Genomic DNA, 19,130 nt, shown 5'->3' on the forward strand with positions numbered 1-19,130 from the left:
GGTATTCCTTGTAAACTTCATTTTTGCTTTATTTTGCAGCACTAGAATGAAGTTCTGCTTAAATTGTGCTAGCTAAGCCCAAATGATTTCAAACAGGTCTCAGTACTATTTCACTGAATGTAAATTGCTTAAAGACAAATCCGTTTCTGGAGCTGAAAAATGGGGAGGTTTCTATTCCATGATTTCTCATTAACTTTGTCCCTTTGTTATTAAAGACTGAAAAAGAACTTGTCTCTTTCAAGGGTAAGTGAGAATTATTCCAGCTTTTTGTTAGTTAGCTACAGAAAAGACTTCAGGTAACTTCTGAAGTAACTTCTGAAGGTAATTTCTGAAGGTGACGTACAGCACAAATGCCTTAACCCACTGAGGTGTCCCAGCTGAGTGCACAGCCATATGTGGGGTTTTAAACTCGGCTCAGAGGTGTTAACAACTCCATTAATTTTTATCCAGCCTTTTGTAAGTGGCCCATTCTAAATGAATTTAAATGAACACATTCCAGTATTTCAAGTAATATCCTATAAATACGTGGAAGCAACGCATCTCAGTGTCATGTTTAATCTGACCCATGCCTTTTGCTATCCAAGAAAATTATGTGAATGTAAACTTGGATTGAAATTGTATATACAAGTAATAGATTTAAAATAATTCCTTTTTGTTTTTCATTGGGAAAGGTGCAGATTAAGCTTTCAGTGTGTGCAGTTTTGTGTTATCTTGCAAAATTTCATAGCAGCAGCGAACTGAACAGTGTTGTGTATCAACTTTTTTTCCCCCACCCCAAAGTGTGAAGAAAAAGGACTTGAAAGAGTGTGCTGCAGATTTGCTTGTGAACTCCTGTTGTTTCTGGTGCACCAAGGTCTCAGGGATACACAGCCTGCTGATGGCTGAAGTGATTCTTGGAATGTGAGCCACCTTTCTTCCAGCTCAATATTATTTTTCTTCATGTGACCAGGTATTTGTCAAAGATGACAGGTGAATGAGAAATACGGCTGAAAGCAAGGAGAGTGAATACTTGACCTGCTGGGTTGTCCTGTAGGCCTCACTGATTAGTCTCGCTTTATGTGGACAAAAATCCACCCAGCTCCATCTGCCTTTTGGGAGCACCTTCATTCACTTCCCTGGGGCTTGAATCTTCTTCCCTCTCTCCCCTTGCAGACAGGCAGCAAAAATGATACTTGCATTACTGGTGCTTGCAGGCTGAGCTGAGAACCCACTGAATTTTAGAATAGACCCCAGAGACTTTCCTGGCTAAGCAGCTTGTTTCTCTGTATGGCTTTTAAAGCAGTGAAGCACCTTTCAATAGCTGGCATACCTGTTGCAGGGCCATAATGTTTTCCAATACATTTTAGGTCCACTTGAACCAACCTTCAATTTGTCTTTTTTAAGACTGGTTGTATTCTAACAGTAGACTACTACTAAATGCTTAGCAGGTCTTAGACCTTTCCTTGTTTAGGTTTATCTTCATTTCTTGTACTGAGAGGTGACAACATCCCTTTGCAACTTACACTTCCACAAACTCCACTATGAAAATGCACTAAACAGTCCAACTTCAAAACCTAAACCTGTGATGGGCTTTACAGCTTTTTAACTTGTCAGGTATATTTGTTGTATGACCCAAGTAACAAAAGAATTCAGAGTACAATTTAAATGTCAATTTTATACCATTTTAAAGAAATTTAATCAGCTCTGTTACCAGTTCTAAGGTTGTGCTGGGGTTAGAACCTTCAACCCTGATTAGTTGATGTTTCTTTCTAGTAAAATATATAAAAGCTCAGGGCAGGGATTTCATCCCTGTTAAATGGGGGCTGGAGTCAGCCAAGAGAAAGGGAGTTTTTATACCAACAGTAATTGAATGGTTGTGGTCTAGTGGCAAATCCCAACTGGCCACAGGAACTTCACACTTCAAGAAGGTGCTTTTATTGTCAGATGCCTAAGGAGTGTTAATGTGTAGGCTTTGGTGAGCGGTTGGTAAAACATGATTGTCAAAAAAAAGAGGAAGTGAACTTTGTGAGCAGAATGGGGACAATTAAATTTTTGAGTTTTTCAGGATGGCTGCAGTGCCAGACAAGACCTCTCTGGAACATGTTAAAGTTGCTGCCTTCTGGTACAGGAAAAAAGTAACACAAAACTGCAAGAATCTGCAAAGGGAAAGAGTAAGGAACACTCTGGGTTTGGTTTGGGGTTTTGTGTTTTTAAGTTCAGGTAAGCACCCCTTCTTCACCTGCATTTGAACCAACCTTGGCATGTGTTTTTGCAAAAGCAAGCTTAAGGCCCTATCTAGAAAGTAAACGTCCACCTTTAATCATAATGTAGAAGACAGAGGAAGGAGTGGCCAGTAACATTCATAAAGAATTTCTTTGTTTTCCATATTTAAGTAAGGTTTCAAGGCCAGGCTTGTGTTATTACTGATGTTAAATAGGAAAAGGGGCAAATACCCAAAGCTGCAGTTGCATCATGCCATTCATGCCTGAAAGAGCTGTCAGGCAATGGCAGGGGCAGAGTTTTTCCCACAGCCTGTGTTGCAGTGTTAACATGGGAGAGAACCAAGACCTGCATCATAGAAGTGCTCTAAGCATTATACATGAACTTCAGCAACACATCAGCCTTGAGTGGCTAAAACAGTGAGTTACATGTCACAAAAACCTATACAGGCTATCGTAAAAAACAAAACCTACCCAAAACAGAGCTAAGATAACCATTCTACTCAAAGTACTAGGTCCTGATTAGTATTTTGTACTAGTCTACCCAACACTGCCTCCATTTCCAGAAGGAAATAAAACCCCATAAACTTTTATTGTAAAGTTATCAGAGAGACTCAAACAAAGCATAAATGAGGTTTAACTATTCCTTATCCTTCAGTATGAAAAGAAATTAAAACTGATTTTGCAGGAAAAAACAAGTTAGAAAATTGCTTAGAACTAAGATATTTGGGGTGAAGTAAGACCAGATAAAGAGTGTCAAACTGCTGCTTCAAGTTGTGTCCAAGTCTAAAGGATACAAAATTGAAACTTTAGCCAAGGAACAGTAGATCTAACTCAATAAAAAGATAGAAACAAGCTTCTAAAATGATAACTCTCTAGTTCTTAGTGTAAATTCAAGATATTCTGGTCGAGTAACACCATGGTACAACTATTTATAAATCAAGGTTTAAAAATAATTTTCTGCCACATTAAAGAATTTTTGGGAAGCAGTGTACAAATCAGAAGTGTCAAAACAAGTGCCTATTCAAACCAGTTCAATGCTAAGTCTAGCCTAGGAAAACAAGGTGAATATTAAACTGGAAGTGTGTTCTGTTTCCAATGATGATTAAGAAATAGTCCCTTCAACTCCCTTATGTTGCTACAACACAATTTAAAATGTGATCAGTATCAAGCTGTCAGTTTAGTTAATAGTGGATTTTGACCAGGTGATTGACACAAATGTTGCAAGGATGAATGCCTCCATACCATGTTACATTAACTGTACTGATCCATCTGATGTTACTTGATGTTATTCTGTGTGTCAATTCGTTTATAAAAATGAAGTCTATGATGTGCTTTAAAGCACTTTTTTTCTAGGTTGCCAGCTTTAAATCACTACTGATGTTGGATGTAGGGTGAGAGGTTAATTTAGATCCACTAAACATCAAAATACAGGACTAAGCCTATGCAACATACTGCTGTCATAGGATATTTTGTATTCTTCTCTGGTATCATTAAGTTACTTCAGAACAGAAGTCCTGCTTTACCTGTCCTGCTGCTGAAGCAACCCTAAACCATAAAAGTAAAAATAGTAGTGTTGCTGTTCCAAAACACTAACAATACAAAACTTAATGTATCCGCACTACAATTAAGTGTCACCACATTTCTTTCAGCAAGAGCAAGGAAAAGGCTGCATGTGGGTCAGGAAGTCACAGCATTGTGACTGCTTGTCCTGGCTGACAGTTGGGTAAATGCCTCTTACCACTCCACAGCTATTCATATCTTGGTGCTGTGAGGAGGTATAACAGCTGGCACAAAAGCTAAAAGTGAATGTTGTACTTCATGCTGTGAATGAAGTACAGGGTCATATCTTTTATAGCAAGATTTAGCTAAAAAAAGCACCCTTGTGAAGAACCCAGGTAAAGAACTGGGATGTAAGTACTCCTAGCTTCCAGATGGAGAAATTTTGTTTGTTTCATTTACATCAATATAAATTTCATTTCAACATGTAATAAAAAAAGAAGTGTTGCCTGGAATTTCACAGTTTACAGCTCAGCAGAATGTGGCTGTAGGTATTTGTTACTGCAGACCTGTCACAGGTGAGGGCCGAGAGCAGAGGTACAGATGCAAGACATAAATCTGCAAGTCATGAACTTAATAGTGTCACTGTTCCAAACTCAGCAGAACAGATGCTGAAACTTCTGCAACAGGTTGAGTGTGACGCGTGTACAGATCTCTAGTGTCCTCTTATCAGTGCTACACAACATACGCCTTTTACTGTAGATCACATGATTTCCTAAAATCCTTCTCCTTCAGTTACTTATTTTTTCCCCACCAACAATGCATTGGTATAGGCTTATTAACTACAGCTTACCGCAGTTAAGTCTTCAAGATTCTTCAAAAGCTGGGACTTGAAAGTTAAAAGTAACACCCTGAGGACAAGGAACAGCATGAACAGGAGATGGATGCTTCATGTTCACAACTTTTCCCCCCTCTTTTTCATTCCCACTCTACTCAGCAGCTTCCATACACAGCCTGACAGTGTGGTTGGTATTGTACATGCTTTATTAAAACGGTACTCATATTTACAATATCTGCAGAAACAATCCCTCCCCAGTCTTGCATTCAGACAGACACGCACACATCCACACGCACACACGCCCCTTCACTCTACAGGGGTGTGAAGGCTATGCTCCCAAAAGTTAGGCAGCTTCTGGAAGAGGAGGAAGGGTGACATTTTCTGTTTGTAATTACTTAAAAAGAAGCATGGGAGTATGCATTTGGCCATCACAATGCTAATTTAAGTATATGTAGTATTAACATATGGCAGTAACACTGAGTATTCCTCTTTTACATTCTATACACAGAATGACATCAAGGTTTTCCAGTCAACAGAACATTCTAACTTCAGTCTCGATGCTGCTTGTAGTGACTATGAAACCACAATTTTGGGGCTGTCCCTTAAAACAATTCAAGTCTATGTTAGTGAAATAAGGCACAATTAATACTCAATTTCACTTAGAGAATGGGAAAAGGTAGGGAGAGGCAGGCTTCAGATAACAGTTGTTGCAGAGGACATAGTTTTACCCAGTCCTTTTGAGAAAAGGATGAATTTTAAACCCCTATCCTAATCTACATGGACTTCTCTTAGAGAACTGAAGTATTCTGCCAGGGCTACAAATGCCCACATACAAAACAAAATTGGAAATTCACATTTTAACACCAGTTTCGGTAGTCTAACCTACTGATACTGATGTACACAAGCACTTTAATGCTGAGGGAGGAGACACACATCAAACAAGATTCAAACCTTCCACTGAGCTTGAAGACTCAGGTCTTTTAGAGAACTTCTAGTACATACTATTTGAAGGCTTCAACTTACTGATAAAAAGGAATAGCGTTTTTGCCTTTAAACCCCTGGCTCCTCTTCACTAACAAAGCCTAACCAGACATTACAAATAAACTGCAACAAAAAGTCTGGCAGCACAAACAATGTCTAGTATTCAAATCTTCCTTTGTGAGTATATTATTTTCCTTGTACAAAACCTGTTGAATGTTTTTCGCAGCAGATGAACTGTACCCAAAGATGCAGGACATTCTGTGATGGGGAATAAGAGGTTGCAGTTCCGAAGGCCCCTGACTTTGGTTGTTTACAAAGTTCATTCCTGTTTAGTGTGATCCTTGGTATCTTCCTCATCTGTGTATTCTGATGGTTCTTCCCCTGGTTTTAGGAGTCTACCAACGTAGTCGTATTTTTCTGAAAAAGATGGATGATTCCATTATAATCAAAGGCAGCTGCATTTGCTACTCAGCCTGCACTACCACAAATTCACTTCTACACGCTAAGGTCATAAGCTTGAATCACTGAAATGAGCAAAGTGTCAGCAAGCTTACCTCCTAAAACAATCTTGCTGCCACCACTGCTTGCTACTTTCTCTACTGCGGGTACTTGGTTTCAATTCTCACACAGCTAATGAGACAAACTGTATCACACTGTGACTCAAAATGCTATTAAAACCAGCACAAATTTTATTAAAACCAGCTGTTTTGGTTTCAATTCATGTGAAAATTTACTTCCCCTCCCTCCAGTGGCATACTTCATGCTTTTGAGAAATTATTTCAAGACAAACTTGTTCAACCCTTAATGCCAAAGCAGCTCTTAGTCCTAATCAGAATTCTGTCAGCCAAGCTACAGAGCTTCTATAGTGAAATTCTGCACTGAAGAGCGAACAATTCTCTGATATAGAACTAAAAGGTTGAAAAAGCTATAGTGGGATATAGTGGAATCCTCTCCATTAGAAGAAAGGCCTGAAATCCCTGGTCTTTTCCCAAGAATTTTACATTGCATTACAAACATTACTATCAATGTCTCTTTCAAAGCTGCCCCCAAACCCAAATCATTTTTATTAAAAGCATTTCCTTAAACTAAAGATGTGCAGCTAATTTGAGATTTTACCTTTAAATTGCATTTCCCACTCTCTCACACTTTCCATCTGTACAGCATTTAAGTCCGATAGGTCATCATATTCATCTCTGAGTGCATCTTTATCTAGACGGAAAGTTGCTAGTCCCCTGGAGGCATCTCTACCAGCAAATATTCCATATGGACCATCTGAAAACAAAAAGATAAAATCAACGCCTTCAAGACCTTGTTTATGGCGACCGATCTCAGTTCTTTACATAGCCTGCCCAAGCCACACATAAAACTTCTGCAGTGATGGGAACAGCAGCAGTTCCAACACCATGGCTGCTTGACATTCAACAGCACTGCAAGTCAATCTTAAGTATTAAGAGACAAAGTCTGCCGAGAGAAGCAGGAAGAGAAAAATAGCTTTGAAGGGGTATCTGGAAAAATCCCCTTCATTTGATGCAAGTCAGTGGAGGTAAATTCCAAAGGGACTGGAGGCTGGAATCCAAAAGAAGCACACTTCTATTAAGCAAAACATATTTACAAGTCAGGCATGAATAGAAGCACATTGTACAGACATCTTAATTAGAAATCCAGTGATTTTTATCAATAAATACAACTTGAGTGCCAATAAATAATTCACTTATGAAACCACCACAACTTTCTACCTACTTGACAGGCAGTGTGTCTTTTGACACATTTCTGTGAAATAACCTCACATATTTTGTGAAGCAGATCATCTATGCACCTAGCCTGGACTGTTCTGGAAAACTGCACAAATTGTATTCACAATGTAAAGCAACTACTTCCTTTGTGCTTTCTGACTGACGTAAAGCAGCATAAATATGCTCATAAAATATTGAGCAATGACTGTCTAATCAAAGCGGATGATTTACAAACCAATGACTTTCAGGATGAAGTCTGTAACTTTCACAAATTCTACTTAATCTAAAGAACTTCAAGCATCTTATTTTGATTTTCTTGACCTAATACCAAACAACTTAATTCAGCTTCATTAAAAAAACAAAACAAAACTTGACCATGTTCTGCACTAAGCTACACTGCAGCAGCTAACAATAGGGAAATGCCAGAGGCATTCTAAAGAGTAGTCACTACTTCAAGATAGGTAGGCCAGAACCCTTCTCTGGCTTACTTCTCAGAAGATGACAGTGGCCGTCAGCCTGAAGAAAAGGCAGCACCCATAGGCAAGAATGAACACAAGCGAGTGGCAACACACAGTCCTTCACCCCCTCTATTGCCTCCTGTAGCACCTCAGACCCCTTCTGCACCAGGACAAGCCACAGGGAATCATTTCAACAGGCTGGTTTCCTCCCAGGCCACTTGCTCCAGCCACCACACCTATCTGCTCTTGCCGGGCATTGACTTCAGGGATGAGACAGAGGCTGAACACAGCAGGAAAAACTCTTGAGACATAGAACCTAAGTATTATATGGATTAACAGCAACTGTGTCCTCACCAGACCTCCTGTTGTCTCTCCACCCCAGAGTGCTTGGCATTCTAAGTTGTTTACAGTCAAATCCAAGAACAGAGGGGTATCTCGTGTGCAAAAGACAATTCCCTTGCCTCTCTGGAAATAAACTAACTGCTTTAAAAGCAAATTTTCACAAGCAGTAGGTATCCAAGAAAGAATTATCAACTGGAAGCCTGCACTGTACAAATCTGGCATTAAGAGATGACCACAATAACTATTGGGATCTCTGTGCTTGTCCTTTCGCATATTTAGCTCCAGGAACAGCATTCACTTCCTCTGGGACCAGAGACTACATTTACAGTACTAAGAGAACCAAAGTGAAGAGTGCTTGTGAACTCTCTCCTATTTGTAGCCTGAATTAGATGTTTATTTAAAAACAGGATTCATGGGCTGAATCAATCCTATACCTACATATATAATCTATGCATTTTACATGCTCAGTCACTTCCCATAAAAAAGGGTAAGCGCCCATAAAAAAGGGAAGCCTAACCTTCCAACATTCTCTCCGAAGTAGCTATCAGTCAAGTGAGCTGGTTTTTGATATTCTGAATGAAGAAGACGGGAGCTATAAACAGCTCTCACAAAGACCACACAAACACTAAATCCCAAAGAGCAATTACAAATTGCTACTTAACCTCCTCACCATCAATATTCTGTGTCCCCCCCCCCAGCTTGATTCTAATTATTTCTATCAAAAAGAGAATTACATTGTATTTATTGGTATTAAGCCCTGAACATCCTTATATCTCAATGACGTATTTAGTTGAAAGTGGAGTGCTTTTAGAATGTATCACTTTGCATTTAGATTAATTTAGATAAGTTTAAAAATTCCTGTAAATATATTGTAATGCCAGATGCTATTATATCAATATTTATTTTTCTTTTCTAAAATTGAATTATTTAAATTAACATTCCAGCGAATTTACTACAGAAGTATTCAGGATTCACAGAGACAACATTAAGCCAGGACCAAGCACTCACAGGATGCTAACTAGTGAAAACCAGCCTTTTAGGCTTGGCAGATAGCACCTCAAATTCCAGCTCTGCAAATATATCTTAGAGATGTGACCTATTCTTTAATCCTTTCCCAAGAGGCAAATATTGAATTATGATTCTTTGAAAAAAAAAAAAAAGAAAGTGCAAGCCTAGCTTTGCTTGAGTTGCAGGGCTGCTAAAGCAAAAAGTCTGGAGATCTCAGTACAAGCATTCTCCTTCAAGATTTAAAGCTTCCATTTAGATACTTTTACATGGAGATTAAGTGCAGTATTCTACAGAATATACAGGTCTGAGGTTTTGCTATAAATCCTAGTCTACCATTCACTTTATTTAAATACTGGTGCAACAGTCTTTAAAAGGTATTTTGCATATCAGGTTTCATTGTGCTTGGAGAAACATCCAGGAAGGGGTCAACACAGAGAAGCCTGGTCAGAAAATACACTTCAGGAACATGATTCTGAGGTAAATATGTCAGTGCAATCCTAGACGTACTCCCACAGAGTTCTTTCAGGACCAGATGCAATTTACTCTGCAAGCCCTGCCCACAGCTGCCTTTCCTTTCCTTTTGTCTGCTTACCTATTTAGACTGGCTTTTGTTCTAAATAACTGATTGCAGCATGACACGACATACATAGCGAAAAGATTGCCAAAAGAGATGCTGTTAGCATAGGTATGTACAGTAAGATGACTTTTTTGAGAACCTATCACACCCTGTCCTTTTGCTGAACCCCAAATTTTCTATTTCATACTCAAATCTTCCTTCAAAAATTATTCTCCCACTCCTATTCGGCAACTTGCAACAACAAAAGGAAAGACAGAGACATGTCAAACCCACTAAACCATATCTGCTACATGTTAGTTGGCTACATGGAGCTACGAGCCTTGTATGAAGGAAAAATTTAGTTCCTTGAAGAATGTTCTTCTTCCCCATCATTGCTTTCACATATTAAAACACTTCATTTCAGAGTCTTTGTTTATTTTGGTGCTGGGACCAGTTATCAAGACTACATACTTGCCTACATGTCTCCACATCTATACAACCACATTTATACACTGCCTTTTTGCTTGTATAGAACCTTAATTTCCTTACAACTCTACCTTGTGTAAAGTACACCCATCCCTGAGCTACGACACATGCAAAATGTTGTTACCCACCATCTACAGATCCTCAGTTTTTTCCAGAATCCAATTACAAACCTGGCTGCCCTGATGAATTTGACATCTTGTTCCAGCCTGACACTTGTCTCTACTCACAAATGAACCGGGTAGCTTAAGAACTGGCAAAAATCAAAGTCTATTCAGCCAGTAAAAACACCTTTCCAATTCCTGCACTTGGGATTTCTGCATCTCCCAGCCCTGTTTTGGTTCTCAAATGAAGACTTCATTTCTCTTTCAAGACACCCTAAAACAACAGCAAGTAAGGAAAAATTAATTTAACATTAAAGCATTAAAGTATTTTAAAATGTGAGATATGAAGCTGTCCACACTGAAGTTTTCATTTGGAAACACTGCTTCTAATCACTTGTTCCAAAACAGGCTAAACTGGATCTTGTAAGAGCATGTGTTCCAATTTTCAACCAGTTTGGCCAATAGTTCCCCCAACAAAACCCATGCTGTGTTCAACTTTTAAGTAAATACTCTTGGTTTACCGAAAAAGGGTATCTGACCATTTTAGTTCTGCGCTAGCTCTGCAGAACATCCCAGATTATTGCTCCAACACTAGTAACGAAGGTGAACACGGTGCATTGAACTCTGGATTGCTCCAACTGCAGGGACTGCACCACAGATGTGGAAGATTTTGTATCTAAAGAAGTGACTTGTAAGCTAAGACTTGTATTCATTCTCAGAAGGCCCATACAAGTTCTCTGAAGAAACACAGGTTAACAAGGTTCAGTTTTCAAACAGCCTTGGTTTTTTTCAAGTAGTCAGAAAGCTCTTCCAAGCTACCACTAAATATACAAAGCATACCAAATATTCATTTCACCTGTGGGCTCCATGCAGCCACTGGAAATAAAACCTAGTTTTGTCTGAAGCTCATAAATTCACAGACAACATTTCTTAAACTGCAGACAAGAATAAAGACTAATTTCTCCTTCAGTGTAAGTAAAAGGAACAAAGGGAAACAGATCATGAAATTATTGACAGCTGAACTATGCTACCACATTGTCTACCTTTCCCACTCCCAAGCGAAACTCTCACTGTCTGTTTAAAATTTTCCATCTGAATCCTGACGTGTTCATTCCTTGCTGCACCTTTTACGAGGGAATAAAAAAGCTACAAATTAGACAAAAACATTTTGAGATGCAGCTTGAAAGCAAAAGCTTTCTAATAACATTTCTCACTGGGTATTCAAGGTGACAGAATTTTAACTTTACTGCTCCAGATTTACATGAAAGATGTAGATCAATTTTAAGTTACAACTTGCACGGAAACTAAACGCTTTTAGGAGAGCGAGCCACCAAGTCTAACACCAACTAAGGAGGGCTCTAAACTCAACTTCTTAGGCACAAGACCAGAGGGCCTTGCTCCCTTTCTCTTGTTTCCTTTTAAAAAAGTGCAAGAACCAATGACCCAATTTTGGCTAAAGGGGCAGACAATGAGCACTGCTAGGAGAGCCTATAATTCACTAGTCAGGAGATTCCTGGAAGACAGCTCCACACTTGAGGAGGACCTAGATCCCACATCTCACTTTAGTGAGAAATGCTCTGGCCACTAGTTTATTTCACAATAAGGCAAGTAATGTTGTTAAGGGTTTTTGACTAAATAACCACACCGCTATGTACTGGATTTAACATCATTGTCATTAACAACAATGCCACTATCACATCCTAAAATATCTTGCCTTGAGCATACCTGCTACCTCAAACTTGAGGTGACTGGAACCCAAATGGTTTAAATACTAACTAGGGATTTACACAGACCTTATATCAATCATACAGTTGTTCAAGTTCTAAGGAATATACCTCAGAGAGCTGACAAAGTAGAAGCAGAGGAAGAGATGCATCTCCCTGCACAAAACCACTGTACTGGCTCCCAGTCTCCATGGACATGAACAGAACATGGCTCAGAACAGCCCCTTCATCCTGCTAGCAAAGACTACTCCCTTTAATCAGAAGTATGGGAACAATCTCTCCCCAGTACCTAGCAATAGTTTTACTACTTCTGGTAGGAACTTAACTTCTTTATCCTTCTTTCTTTGAAAAGCTGAGTCCTGGGGTGAGAGACACCTCCATTACACTGACACCAATGAGCTGACAAACACCAAAAACACAGAGAAGACACCTTGCAGGAGGCATTTCTTTCTGACAGTCTTATCCTCTGTACTTATCTGTAAACCCTCAGCTAGTTGTGTTCTTAAGATAAGGCCACCCTTAACAGAATTCTCCAGACATAGTACATAGATGATCTCCCCCTGAAGCATTTCATCCGACCATTCCCTTGTAAAGGATGTATTGAAAAGCATCAGTGTTGTCTTTTAAACAGAGACACAATGAAGTTTACAGCACTCAATTCCAAAGGAAGTCTAACAGCATCAGATTATTTTTATACAAATGACAGGAAAAAATTACAGCTCTTTGCTGCAGAATTTCTTGAAGTATTTAATGTCAGAAATCACAGTTCTTCACTGGATTTTCAACATTAAACAAAGGTAATTTTCCCCTCATGAAAAATGAACAATGATGGAAATCTTTGTGAAAGGAACAACTACTACCTAATCTATTCCTCTGGGCAAACTGTAAAGCAGAAGTCTTCATGACACTTTGAACAAGTGACAAGAGTGAGATGAGAAATGAGTTAACAGTGACAATGTATTGCAGTGAAGGAAAGTCAGGAAATTGGTTTCTTTAAAGTCATTGGGAACCAAGCAGTGAGGTGGAACAGTTGTATACACTGGACTGTGTATAATCTTGCTTTGTCATGCTCAGAGCCATGTATTTTCCTAACTGCATGAAGTATTTGGTAATCTGTTTACAGCATTATGTTGGCATGCCAATTTAAATACCAAATACTAAGGTTTGCTAACATTACTTTATGTCTTATAATGCCCTTCTACTGACCAATATACTATCAGGAATCTCAATACAAACAAACATGAAAATAAATGATTTACTATTAAATAAAACTGTAAGAACTGTCTCTCATCTGTCTCTCATTATAAGGCTATAAACCCAACACAGCACACACATATTAATCATTAGGCTCTATGTCATGAGATGTGATTACAGATGGGGAAATCACCCCAAAACAGCTTCTCTGATATTCAGGTTACACAGAATTTTTAATACTGTTCAGACTTTATGGGTGATAAAGCAAGAGGTAATTAATTACAATTAATAACCAAGCAAAGCATTTTAGGATACTTACTCATTTGGGCAAAAACAGAGGTGGTATTTAATACAACTAAAAGTGAAGCACTGAAACAAAGGGTATACTCGCAGCACAGGGGAGAACCCCAGGGAACAGCAGTTTGGAAAAGAACTTGGCAAGTGAAGTTTTAAATTATGAGTTCAGTGTAAGTGAAGCGATTTTTGGAGGCACAGACAGTTAAATGTGCGATATAACCTATTCTTGCTCTTAGCTAAAATGCATTAGACATACCAAAGACTAACAGGATACCAATGAGATAAATTTCAGAAGGGTTAAAGAAGACAACATGAGGGAAAAAAAACAACAGTATTGGAAGACATGTTGATTTAATGTTCAAGAAACTGAAGTTTTCAATCATGGCTGTTTGAAAGGATGACTTCAAGAGTCTATCAATTTCTAAGAATACCTTAACTGTATGTATGTAAACAGTTCTTCAATGCAACTGACTAAAGTATAACAGGGTCCAGTGGATGGAAACTTAAAACCAGGAGAACTTCTAATAAAATCAGAAGTTTGGTGGGAATTTTAATGAAATCTCAACTGCTGGACAAAAACCTGGACTAGATGACAGTTTGTGCATTTTTAGCCTTCTGGTGCTATAAGTACAAAAAGAAGGAACACCTTTGTATCCAAACCACACTGAAAGGAAAAAAAAAAGAACAGACCTTAATTTCAAGACATCAGAAGCCTTCTGAGACAGCCCTGTTATTCAATGTTAACCCAGCACTCAAGACATACTTCAAATTTGACAGTGAGCCCTCAGCCAATGCTCTCTGCAGCCTTCACAGCTGAAGCACTATTTCTCATCAGTACCTTGACAAAGTACAAAAGGCTCACAGTCAAGCCTGCCATGTCAGCAAAGCCAGTGCCCTCAACTGTTCCTTCTGTTAAACAAAATTTGGTCATGGCTCCGTTGGTATGCTTTGCACTTCTCTTGCTACACTCCAGCTGTGAGGCATAAAATTTCCAAGAGAACTGCTGTGGACATCTGACTACTCTAAATGAAGTCTTTCTGAGGCTTTAGGAAGGCTTTTCCACTTCTCAGATCTTTTAGGGCCTGCAGATCACCTACTTCAAACCTCCTAGCTTTTCTTCTTTACAGCCACAAAACAGTTACAAGAAATACTCCCCAGTATGCATCTATTCAGGGAAACCACATCAGCATGATTAAAAAAATCAACACGTTTGGCAGAAAACACACAGCTGGTGATGCACAGGTTGAGCATCACTATCCTAATGCGCATGATACCAAGTAACAGCTACATGATAGACAAAGATGATGTCAGTTGTGTTATAAAAAGGCAATTCTTCACTACAGGGTGGGGGGGGAAAGCAAGCCTTTGTCCCTTTCCATGAAAAGCTGGAAGCACTGCTTTAGGGAAATCAGCTGCTGCCAGCTGTCAAAAAAGCAGACTGATGTCCTAGAACATAAAGCTTTAGCTTCCTCACCATAAGAGACCTCCAGACGCTGATGATATCCTCACCATAACAGACCTCCAGAAACGGTGATGATATCTACAGTGAAGAGCCTAAAATGTAATCTATGTTTGACACACAAAAGAGTTAATGTTTAGATTATGGTTCAGTATTATTTCATGGAGTAATTTATGAAGCAACCTGTCAACTTACAGGCATTTGAAGTTTCATTAGCAGATGTATTACCTACATTTTATATCAGTACACAGGTCTCAGTTAAAAAAAAAAAAAGATTAAACTGAGAGGGTCAAAGAAATAGCTCAATTAAGTGTCATGAAAACTGCAGCACACCCAACTGCATTGCTCAGCTTTACTGGTCAAAACCCACCCAAAACATAAGGCATGGCAAGGTAGTTTAAATTTCACTGTTAACTTACAGTGTCCAGCCAGAAAAGCCTTTTGATTCAATTATGGCAGTTTCAATTCCCGTGACTAGGAGCAGAGCTGGTATCACAAACTTTTGAGGGTAACAGGAGTTACAAAAATACTTGCCCATTTCAACTGTACAACAGCTTGTTGCCTCCCTGTAAGAACCAAGGACTTGTACCATGCCAGCTCTGTATTTTTAATTTTGTAACTCAAGATTATTAAAAAAATAACAATTGCCTGGCTTGAACAATTTCCAGAGGGGGAGGAAGGCGTATCCTCTCTCCTCCACCCCTCAATACAAGAGAACTTGCTATACCTACTATGAAAACTCCTGAGTAATTTGATTAGATCAACTTTCCAAATGACCATTGTTTCAATGAGAAAATTATCAACAGTCATAACCCTCATTTCCTTTGGCATAAGATGTGAACACAGTGTTCACTAGTAAGATTAGTCCCCTCATTATTAAGAATGCTGTTTATTACAAGAAAATATGCTGCAGTTTCACAATCTACCATGTCAATATGTTTCTGAAGCATACTTTTCTGAACCTCTGAAGAATACATTTCCTATCGAAAGAACCGTATTGTCTGCCTTTCTATTTAAGAGATCGGGTTGATTTCTGCGCTCTTTGCAATGCTAGCAATATATCAGTCCCTGGGCTGTCCCTGCTTGCCCTTATCCCGATTCAAATGCACACTCAATATGGCATCTGTATCTAAATAAGTAAGCAGCTGTTTTATTTTCCTTCCTGAACCATAAGAGCTAGAATGAAGGAAGAACTGATCAGCTGCTCTTGAGAAACCAACTAGAAAAGACAGAATTAAAAACCAGTAATTAAACATTGCACATGCAAACCTTGGCAACTGAAAGAAAGGATGCATGACAGATGCATGCACAGGACCCAGACCCATTTAATGCTACCGTTAGGCCCCGGGCAGGCAGACCGGCCTGATGAGGAGCGACGACCCTCAGTGCCCGGGGACAGGTGGCCGTCTGCACAGCAGCCTCCCGCTCGACACCGCCACACCAGCCCTACCACGCGGGCGGACAGCGCGTAGGAACAGGCAGCCCGAGATAAACCCAGCGGGACGCTGACTGAGCCCAAAGGCGCCGACCCGCCGCTTGGCCTCCCCGAAACCCATCGCCCCCCAGATGGGGGCGAGGCCCGGTCCCCGGTGGTGGGAAGCCGATGCCCGCAGGCCGCAGCCGATCCCAGCCGTTCTCCCCAGCTCCACTTCCCACCGGCGCCGCCCGGAAAGCGGCGGACAGCCGAGGGGCTGCATGGGGCTCCCGCCTCAGAAGGCAGCTTCCATCGAGGGACCTCCCCCGGCCCCCCGGTCTCACCGGGCCCGTAGAACTTGCTGCCTTTGGTCACGTCGAAGACCTTGCCGTTGACAGCCAGGAGGATGCGGGGGTTGTCGGCCCCGTTGAACTCGCGCAACTGCTCTAGAGAGAAATCCCGCCGCTTCATCCGCGGCAGAGCGGCGGCCTGGCCCTCCCGGGCCGCGCCCCCCAGCCCGCTCCGCGTCCCCCAGCGCAGGTACAGCCGGTAGGCCGCCAGCAGCACCAGCGCCAGTAACACCAGCGCCAGCAGCATCTCAGCGCCCACCACCAGCGCCCCCGCGCTGGCCGGCGGCCCCCCCGGACCCCCGCCGCCGCTGCTCCCCTCAGTCCTTAGCCTCCCATCCCCATGGTCCGCCATCACTGCCAGCTCCAGCGCCCGCCCGCCCCGCAGCCCCGCCCCGCAGCCCCGCCCCTCCCGGCTCGCGCCCGCCACTCTCCCGCTCCCCATTGGCGAGCGGAACAGGCGGCACCGCCCCCCGGCGGGCTCGCGCCCCGCCGGCCCAACGGCCAGCCGCTCGCGAGAGGTGCCCCCCCTCCCCCGGCGTCCCCACAGCGCGCCTGCGCCCCCCGCGCGGCGTTGGCGGCGGCGCGAGGGGAAGACGGGGGTGGGCTCAGCCGCCGCCTCGCTACTCCTGAGGGAGCGCGTGAGGGGCCTCAGAGCGGTCCGTGCGCCGGGTGCCTCCCGCCCACCGCCGCGGAAAGCCAGGGTTGAAGGGCGGGGGGTGCTGGCTAGCGTGGTGCGGCCACGTTGTGCGGGGCCCTGTCGAAGGTTGCTGAGCAAGCGACACGTCTGCGGGGAGCTGTGGAGCAGAGGTGGTGGTGCTGCTGGCCGCTTGTCGCTGAGGTGACGCAGCGGGCAGGCTCGGAGGGGAGGCGTTGGAGGTGGCTTAAGGAGGCACACTGCCGTTCCCTGCTGTCAGAAAGTGGGGTGATTGATAACAAGAGGCTGATCTACTAGAATTGCTCCTTGTGCTGTGAAATGGAGCGGTGGCAACACGTAGGTGGCTTTAGTGTATCTTGTTTAGTATAGCCCATGCCTGGCAGCAAACTTGTTCAGTTATGTGAAGAGAAAGACCTAAAGCTTTTGTTACTTTCAAGGCAAGAGTAGATCATCTCAGTAGGGGGATGCTTATCTTCAGAGAAGAGAAAGATCTGGGCAGAATTTAGCACACCTGCTCGTCTCATGTTGTGAATGTGTTCCCAAGCATAGCCGGTTGTCCCATAAGGTGGTACTGATGAGCTGCTCCACAAATGTGTAACTGGATCTACAGAACGTAAGTGGGGCTCAGCCACTCTTCCCACAGTTGGAATGCCATGCAAAGAATACTTCGGACTTTAGAAACATTCCATGCAGCAGTGTGGTGCTGGAGCATCCCTCCCTAGAAACATCAGGCTTAAGAGTAAATCACAAATACGCAGCTCAGATGCTAAAGCTGAAAAACTCAAATGTTTCACAAAGGCTGGTAGGCAGTGCAAGGGGGTCAACCCAGTGGAAAATAACATTAATGATACTTAACATTTCCATAAAGCTCTGTGTTTACAACACTCTGTGTCATTATCAGCTGTTCAATCTGCCCTCTGAGCCAGTTCAGTAATGACTGCCTCTGTGAGGAAACAGGATGAAGTTCTTGCTAAAGACCTGCAATTAAAATACTACTACTATTCCTCTTAACCGGGCAGGCTCTGTATAATATAAGTAAACACTATTAAGGAAGTCCTTTTATCTCAACAAGTCACAGCTTGATTGTGGTTAAGGAGAGTTTTTATCACAGAATCATCATATGTTTGGGTTGTCTGTGCACAGCTGTGATGCAGGTCCGAAGAGGTAGAGTTGCACTCTTACCTCCTCATTTCCTTCAGGAGTTTAATTTAGACTTTCCACAGCATTCCCTTAACTTCCTTTTATTTTAAAGATGGCTTCAGAAAACAAAAAGTAAGAGATTTCAAGTATTCTTACCCGTCCTCCTGCCAAGATCTTATCTCTAAATTCATATAAACTGGCAAAGTAATTATAGACATTTCTTTGAAAGCACATGATTTCCAAATCATATAATGGTTTGGGTTGGATAGGACCTTAAGATCATCTAGTACCAGATGTCTCACACCAGATCATGTCACCCAAGGCTCTGTCCAACCCAGCCTCTGGAATACTTCCAGGGATTGAGCATTTACCACTTCTTTGGGCAACCTGTGCCAGTGCCTCACTGCCATCACAGTAAAGAACTTTCTTATATCTAAACTGAACTTCCACTGTTGAAGTTGAAACACATCCCCCCTTGTCCTGTCACTACAGTCCCTAATGAAGAGTCCCTCCCCAGCATCCCTATAGCCCTCATTCAGATACTGGAAGGCTGCTTTGAGGTCCCCATGCAGCCTTCTCTTCTCCAGGCTGAACAGCCCCAACTTACTCAGCCTGTCTTCATACGGGAGGTGCTCCAGCCCCTCAGTCATCCTCGTGGCCTCCTCTAGACTTGTTCCAACAGCTGCGTGTCCTTAT

General features: G+C 41.8%; 1 protein-coding gene across 1 annotated transcript; it reads right to left on the bottom strand.

The window, feature by feature from the left end:
- Positions 1-4,723: 4,723 nt before the first annotated feature.
- Positions 4,724-17,012, bottom strand: PGRMC2 (progesterone receptor membrane component 2). Its single transcript, XM_034062799.1, has 3 exons — positions 16,634-17,012; positions 6,634-6,789; positions 4,724-5,934 (listed from the first exon to the last, which is right to left on the bottom strand). Exons 1-3 carry the CDS (start codon positions 16,989-16,991, stop codon positions 5,837-5,839), a joined length of 612 nt encoding a protein of 203 aa, XP_033918690.1. The 5' UTR covers positions 16,992-17,012; the 3' UTR covers positions 4,724-5,836.
- Between the last annotated feature and the right edge of the window lie 2,118 nt (positions 17,013-19,130).

Source organism: Melopsittacus undulatus, chromosome 5, assembly GCF_012275295.1.
Source record: "Melopsittacus undulatus isolate bMelUnd1 chromosome 5, bMelUnd1.mat.Z, whole genome shotgun sequence".
NCBI lineage: Eukaryota > Metazoa > Chordata > Aves > Psittaciformes > Psittaculidae > Melopsittacus > Melopsittacus undulatus.